The following is an 8,030-nucleotide window of genomic DNA, read 5'->3' on the forward strand; positions in this document are numbered from 1 at the left end:
GTGGAAAATTCAGTGCGGATAGCTTCGCAAAAACAAGTTCCAATTTTTCATCATACTTGTACTGAACTATTTGCATTTGACTATACCTGACTGAATCAGATGAAATTCTTTCAAATGAATCAATTTTTCTCTTAAAGAGTTTCAAGATCTGTAAAAGCTACTGTTCTAGTACCCGTGACAGAGTTAGCTGTACAAGTAAGACAGCAGTTGCCACTGCTTTCTCCAGTACTGCCAGCTTAAGTTCTGAAAAATTCCCCGCTATCATACTCTAGAGTTCTTTTTTTGACAGCATATGAACTTACTACTCATCATATACTTTCTAAGTTTGGAAATCATCCTGCTCTTCAAAAATCCTCCTACATCATACTAATTTCAAGGATTCAATATTCCAAAATGGATTCCTCTCCAGCAGCCTCTTCTAGAAATCATCATTGCTATCTAATACTTCATAAAATTAAAACTATAAAACACCTGTGTTGCCATAAACAGCCCCCTTTTTACCCAACATTGGAAATAATGCCCCCTCTCTCTTTTGTCCTTTCTTTTGAGAATCCTATATATTCTTTTTAAGAAACATTTTCCACACTGCTTCCAATAGTTCTTTAGGTCCATCTTTGAGAGTAAATAACGATCAGCTTCATCATTAATATTTTGTTATTTTACTTTCCCTTTTTAAATCCCCTATAAACTGTCATTATAAAGCCCTCCTTAATGCGCACTGGCCCTCCTACCTACCATTAAAGCTTGCAAAACTTTGGACCTACACACATTAAAAGACAAAATGTGGGGAGAAAAAGGAGAGGAAAATGTAGACTTGATCTGAAAATAATAAAAGAAGTTTCCTTCTCCCCCCAGAAATCAAGTGAATGCACCTGCAAAACACGTAAGAAAACCTACTACGTGGAACTGCAGACTACAGGAGGAAAACCATCTTTTGTAAATACTCCATTGCCTGAAATAGCACATCCTACCTACATTTTATACACTTGGCTGTTTACTAGGTTGTATCCCCAATATACTATAGCTTCAATGTACACAAGATTCAAGATACCAACACAGGATCAATTGCCTCAAAGAAATACTGTTAGTACCTGCTTTCTAATCGGATCTGATAACCAACAGTCTGGCCAATCTTTTCTCTTCTTTCTGCCGCCACTCGTTCAGCCACAGCAATAGCTGCCAAACGCCTTGGCTGAGTGCAAAATATACGACAGGGAATTCCATTTTTGTAACAGTCATCAAGAAGGAACTGTGGAATCTAAAAGAAGTGTTTTCAAGTTACTTGTTAGCTTGATGAAGTTACAGGGTGTTTTTAACTGCACTGAACAAACTTAACTGCATCTCAGTACTAGAGACGCTGCAAGAGCATTCACAACAGAATTACTATGTGAAATGTACTTGGAACGTCAGAAAGACAGGAAAAAATTATTAGCTTAGAAATGTAATCTGCTTCACAAAAAAAAAGCTGAACCTTCTGTCACACTTCAGAGAAATCTATAAAAAATACCTGTAAACAACCTTTCTTTTTATCATAACAATATTCTACTCTTGATACTAAAACCAGAACTAGCTGTAGAAGAAAAAGAACTAAACAAAATAATAGCTCCATTCTTACCAATTATTTAAGTTATTTTAATGAAAACTAGTAACTATCAGAAAATTACGTAGACCCATTTACGCTTTTAATACGTACCTGCTGACTTAGTATTTCAAAAGCACAGAAGTGAATTTAAACAAAGACTTTACTATATAGGAAAACAAAAGCCTGAAAAGTCAAATAAAGAAATCCCTTACTACTTACATGTTATAAAAATTGTGTTAGTTTTGTAAAAACACTTTATTTTTAAGAGAAATAAATATACATACTTGAGTAGTTTTTCCTGATCCAGTCTCTCCCAAAATTAGAACAACTGTATTTTCCTTGATTATTTTGACAATTTCCTCCTGTTTTTCAAAAACTGGTAGTGACTGCCTGAAAGAATCAAACTCTGACTCCCCTCTTTTCACCGGAACCTGAGGAATACCACTGTTAAGCCGTCCACTTGTCTTGTTGACTTCTTTGTTTTCTGTGAAGAGAATTTAACAGGTTAGATATGTATACCAATAAACATATACCAAAGAAGGTCATTAAAATATTGTTCATTTCTGTATGATGGTGAAGCATTCCTGACCTGGTATGCATCCCTACAGATAAAGCAATGAACCCATCATGTATTTATAAGAAATGCATATAGTTCTGTATTCTGTTATGGTGCTTGAAATAAATGTTGTTCAAAGGAGTTAGTACTTCCACAAATGTTTTAAACAAAAGCAGACTTTTCCGGTAGTTTACTCAAAGTCAAAAAATGTCGTGAAGAACAAAAAGAAATAGAAACTAAACTTGAGAAAAACAACCTGTATCTGCTTATCCCTTTTATCATGTTTACGCATTCACACCTCCACGGTTTGCCTAGAAATATTCACTGTATAGTTAAATAAAGAGAAATAAGCTATTGCAAACTGAAAAATATTACTTCATAGAATGGCCTGGGTTGAAAAGGGCCTTAAAGATCATCTAGCTTCAACCCCCCCTGCTCTGGGCAGGGTTGCCAACCACTACAGCAGCCTGCCCAGAGCCACATCCAGCCTGGCCTTGAAAAATTACTTCTGAGAAGAAGTAACTCGGCAGTGATTCATATCCAATCTTTCATTCTGCCTGGTCTTCTATTACCTCCTATCAGTAAGTTCTATATAACTTGATGTTCTAGTCTGCAAGAATGATCTTAAGTAACAGAAGTCAACTACACTGTATCTAGAACCCTAGACCCAAATATAACATTGCCATGTATTAGAAAGAAATGCATAAGTATTCAGAGAAGCGGCATACATTCAGAAGTAATTACTTCAAATTCAGCATTGTAAATGCTGTTCTAAAATCCTTTTTTTTTCTTCCAGAAGAATGAAAAGCTTGCTGTAAATTCAATGGCATGTACTAAACATGTTTAACAGATTACATTACAAGAAGCATTGTCTTACCAAGACAGACATAGGCTAACAGATTACAGTCAAAAACTGTAGAACTAAAACATCATTTAAAGAAAACTTGAAAAGAAACCACTTGGAGCATGAACCATCATAAATCTGAAATACCCACTGAAATAGGCTATTTTCCTATTCTACCCATATTGGTAGAAGTGCACCATACCTTTGCACATCTTTGTGCACAGAAATATAATGAAACTCTTGCATACAATTGTTAAAGCAATAACCTTATTCAATGGATTATTTTTTTTTAATAAAAAAAGCATTTTATCAGAAGCATGTCTTCCAGTGGACTCTCTGATATTCTGGTAATCAAAAAGTCTGGACAGTAAGCTCTTTGGAAACATGTTTACTGCTAGAAGACAAGACAAAATTAAACTTGTGTTATCAAGAACAGGAATTTCTATGAGCAGAACAACCTCATTTTCTCACAGGCTATTCTTACACAGTGGACTTCGTAGCATTTCTCTCTTCAGTTCCACTTCGCAGAACTTGTAAGAATTTGGTTTGAAGTGGCTAAAAGATTCAAAATTAACTCTGCACAAGGGAAACATCAGAATGTGCATGGCACGATTGCCTCAGTAATACTTCCTCATGAAACCAGTCTGAAGCCAAGCGGTATTAAGAACTGAAGATCAAGACAATTAACTCCTTCATCTAGAGAGAGGTCTCTCCATTGGGATGCAAGAGGAGATTGAAATCAATGTGGTTTTGTGTGGCTGGGTTGTGGTGTTGTGTTCATGTGGGTTTTTTTCCTCCCCTAAGCAATACTGATGCACAAGTCCACGTCAGATACATTGTACTTACCAGCTTCCACAGTAAATGCATTTCCTCGCTCAGTCTTTGGCAGAAGTTCTGTTCGTTCTTTATTTGTGACAGGAAATCTCTGAATCAATCTCTGAATGGCATGTTTTGTCGTTGGACTCAAACAACAAGTCATTACTGCATGAGATACTTCTGATCCATCTTTCTTCCTTACAGTCAGGTATCGATTTGGTCCTTTTCTGAGAGAGGGAAAAAAATATGAATAAGTAACTTACCTACCTCTACGCTATGGTATTTCACTGTAATTCTTTCAAGATAGCTGTAAGATTAGTTTCAAATAAAAGGTTATAATTAGAAATTTCCAAATAGCGTCCTTTGCCACATAACACACATTATGAGTGTAAGAGAAACATCCTCAGCATCCAACACCAAAGCCTCCCACTGTTACCATAAGGTAATAGTGCAGAGACACTGCAGGCTTTGGATGCCTATGCCCAAGCACATTACAATTAGGTCTCCATAATGTAATCCTGTTCTGCTACATTTTTTTTTTTTTAAAGTTGATCGCTACATTTGCTTCCCAAAAGATAGTGAATTCCCCCGATTATCGTATCAATCGATACTGAGAGGTATTACACAAAAATGATTTCTAGATAGAAAAGAGACTTAGAAGTTAAAAATTAACAAATAGAAGTAACAGAAAAGCAAGCAGAAAAACAGCAGCTGGGAGAGAGGGGTGAGAACCAGCCATGCAGCCCCCAAGGCCTGTGCAGAGGAGGGCAGGAGGTGCTCCAGGCACTCAGCAGCAGTTCCCCTGCCTGTGGAGAGGCCCCTGGTGGAGCAGGCTGTCCCCCTGCAGCCCACGGGTCCCACACGGAGCAGATCTCCATGCTGCAGCCCCCCCCATGGAGGAGCCCCTGGTGGAGCAGGTGGATGTGGCCTCGAGGAGGCTGCGGCCTGTGGAGGTCCCCCTGCAGGAGCAGGTTTCCAGCAAGAACTGCACATGGGTGCACATGATGCACCCATGCTGGAGAAGTCTGTTCCTGAAGGACTGCACCCCCGGTATGAAAGAACTGCAGCCCATGAGAAGCCCACGTTGTAGCAGTTCATCAAGGATTTGTACAGCATGGGAGGGACCCCACACTGGGAAAGGAGAAGAGCGTGAGGAGGAAGGAGCAGCAGAGATGAAAAGTCATGGACTGACCACAGCCCCCACTCCTCATCCTCCTGCACTCAGAGAGAGCAGGAGGAAGGAGGAGCATGGCAGGGAAAGGATTTTTAGTTTTAGTTCTCACTGCCTTACTCTGTTATTAATAATAAATCATCTTCCCCAAGTTGAGTTGATTTTACCTGTGACAATAATCAGTGAGTGATCTCCCTATCCTTATCTCAACCCACAAATCTTTTCATTGTATTTTCTACCCCTTCCCAGTGAGGTGGGGAAGTGAGAGAGAGGTATAGTGGGAACCTGGCTGCTATCTAAGGTCAACCCACCACAACTGTCCACAGGAAAACATAGTTGCTATGAAAAGTTAAAATACAGTTTCTTTAAGTATTCAATATGTACTTCCTTAATGTAAAGAAAAAAGATAAGGACACACAACATTGACTTGTGGTTCCCAAGAAACAGTTTCCCTTATTTATCCACTCTGTGCCACAGGCACAGTAATGAATATTAATATTAAAATTATAGTCTATCTAGAAATTCAGTGATGGAAGTCAATCACAATCAAGCTTTTAAAGACAGATAACTTCAAAAGTTATTGCAAGTGTCATTACTGAGCTAATCTGGAGACACCAAGCCTAAGAACACTTGAATTTATTTTAAAAGGAGATTTATGCTTCCATAATGTGCAATGTATTATTATAGTCAAAAAAAAAAAAAAAAGTTGTGCCTGTCTAAGGGAATATTCTTTTTTTTTTCCCCCATCTGATTAAATTTCAACTATTTTCCAAGTTTCAAGTCACCCTGCAGGCTCCAGAAAAACCTGCAAACAGCATACCGTACTTGGGAGTCACTCAGAAACACTTAGGAAGCTCCGCAAGGAATTCAAGCAGGGTTTACCAGTTACTGTTCAGAATAGGTACCGTATAACCCAAGTGTCTTCCTTCTGACTGTTTCAGCACTTGTGCTAAAGCTTTCTAACACTTCACATTCCCAAAATATGATGCAAAGATACACAAGTTCAGCCAAATTTATTGGCTCGGGTATCTGCAGCAAAAATCAGCTGCGCTACCCCAAGACCAGAACCAATGTACAGCAGTGTAACTTCACCTGAAAACCATTCAAGCAATTGAGTAAGCTCTCCTGAAATCAAGCTACTCACTCAAAACAAGCTGAACTGAATAGCACCCATTGAAATGTGGCAGGTAAGCACAATTCTGAGAATTAGCACGCTACACTCCTTTAGCAAGAATCACGAAGTACCATCAGAAATGAGTAACAGCAAATACTGCTGCAGTTTTACAACAGTCTACACACACACCCACACACAAGTTATATGTGGTATTCTACCTCTCTGGGTTTGTCCTTTAACTTTCCCTTTTCTGTTTCTTTTTCACCTTAACCCACCTAGGAATCAGATTCTCAGCTTTTATGCAAGCTTATCAGGTCAATAAACACGGATTTCCTCTTCAAAAGATCAGAGGAGAATAAAAGGGGGAAAAAATTGTGAATACCTGTGTACGAATTCTGTTCTCTTGCACTTCTTAGAAGCGCTCTTCTGGCAATACTGTTGTATGCTGCATTTTACCTGTAGAGCTATCAGATTCCGTGCAAACCTCTTGGGCACACAGTAAGGCAGGTAACACAGCACTCATCCTGGTGAGAAGTCTTTTTAGGGACGCGTAAAATCGATGTAGCAGTAAAAGGATAACCTACCGAGCATGCCACGGGTTTTGTTAACTTAGACCTAAAGCGTAGTGTGAAGGTATTTATTTCGTTTCGGACTCTCTGCCCCTAGTTTACGCCGTGTAACAAGGCAGGGTCCGCGGGATCCCAGGGGTCGCTCGACGGCGATCCGCAAACCAACGCGCCCGCGGGCGGCAGACCCGGCTTACCCTTTACTCTTCGATATCAAACCAAGGGACTGACACAGCCGGTGCACAAAGGCCCGCTCGGTGGTAGTGAGGGAAGAAGGAAACTCCATTTCTAAGACAAAAAAAAAAAAATAAAAAAAAGTGAGAAGACGGCGGGCAGGCGGCGCTCCGGCCGTCGTCCCCCCCGGTCCCCTCTCCGCACCCTTCTCGTCCCCGTAGCGGAACCGCTCGAGGGCCATGCTCACGGCGATCTCCACCTCCTCGTCGACGCGGATATCCTTCAGCGCCCGGCCGCGACCGCGGCCCGCCGAGCCCCCCTGCGCGCCGCCGGGCTGACGGGTGAAGCCGCTAGCGCCGCCGCCGGGCCGCGACATGGCTGCCAGCACCGCGGGGCGACAGGCAGATGCAGCCGAGCGGGGACGGCACCGGGCACGGGCACGGGGCGGGCGGGGGCAGCGTCGTGACGGCAGCGCGCGGGGCGGTTCGGGGCGGGGCGGCCGCCAGCTCCTCCCGCCGAGGCGCGGGCGATGGCGACGGTTAACGGCCGCTGGCCGTGCGCGTGCCCGTGGTGCCGTCGCTGGGGGAGGGAGGGGTGGCGGGAGGGAGCGACCTCGGCGGCTGTGACTCTCGTGTGGAATGGGGGCGATGGGTGGTGAAACCCGCCGTGCTGGACGGGCAGGGAGGGCAAAAGTGCTGTTTGTTGGTGTCTTACGTACAGTTACTGAGGTGGTGGGTGCACAGAATTGATCATCTATCTGTCTTCTAAATATTGTAGCAAGGCAGGTATTAAACAAGCTCACAAGGTTAACTACCACTAACTGCGCTCTATGCACCACAGTCCTTCCCTCTCACACTTTGAGGGCCCATCTGGATGCACAGCGGGAGGCACAGAAGGAGGGTTGAGAGCCATTGGGGCTGCTGCAGCTGCAGGAAGGTCCCTCTGGAATGTAATGACTTCTCCGTCTCTCTCACAGTGAATTGCTCCGCTGCTGGAAATCAAATTCAGGCTGCCGGCTTTCCCACAGGCTACAAGAGACAGACGTCAGGCTGTGGCTGAGGACACACTGCAGCAGATGAGTTGCAAAGTTTCGAGGAAAGCTCTGTTCATACAATAGAATCACAGAATCATTAAGGTTGGAAAAGACCTCCAAGATCATCTGGTCCAACCATCACCCTACCACCAATGTCACCCACTAAACCATGTC

General features: G+C 42.4%; 1 protein-coding gene across 3 annotated transcripts in view; it reads right to left on the bottom strand.

Annotated features, from left to right (window-relative positions):
- YTHDC2 (YTH N6-methyladenosine RNA binding protein C2) overlaps positions 1-7,277 on the bottom strand; it is a 32,035-nt gene extending 24,758 nt beyond the window's left edge. For 2 of the 3 annotated variants that reach the window (XR_010827741.1, XM_048049932.2), the window contains exons 1-5: positions 7,028-7,277; positions 6,847-6,937; positions 3,829-4,025; positions 1,867-2,066; positions 1,092-1,258 (exon numbers count right to left, since the gene is read on the bottom strand). Coding sequence is in view for 2 of the 3 variants with exons in the window: in XM_048049932.2 (XP_047905889.1) it covers positions 1,092-1,258; positions 1,867-2,066; positions 3,829-4,025; positions 6,847-6,937; positions 7,028-7,199 (827 nt within the window). In the remaining variant the exon portion in view is untranslated. The remainder of the gene's footprint in view (positions 1-1,091; positions 1,259-1,866; positions 2,067-3,828; positions 4,026-6,846; positions 6,938-7,027) is intronic. The other variant, XM_013197623.3, reaches the window with a different exon arrangement.
- Positions 7,278-8,030: the final 753 nt, after the last annotated feature.

This window comes from Anser cygnoides, chromosome Z, assembly GCF_040182565.1.
Source record: "Anser cygnoides isolate HZ-2024a breed goose chromosome Z, Taihu_goose_T2T_genome, whole genome shotgun sequence".
In the NCBI taxonomy this organism is placed as follows: Eukaryota; Metazoa; Chordata; class Aves; order Anseriformes; family Anatidae; genus Anser; species Anser cygnoides.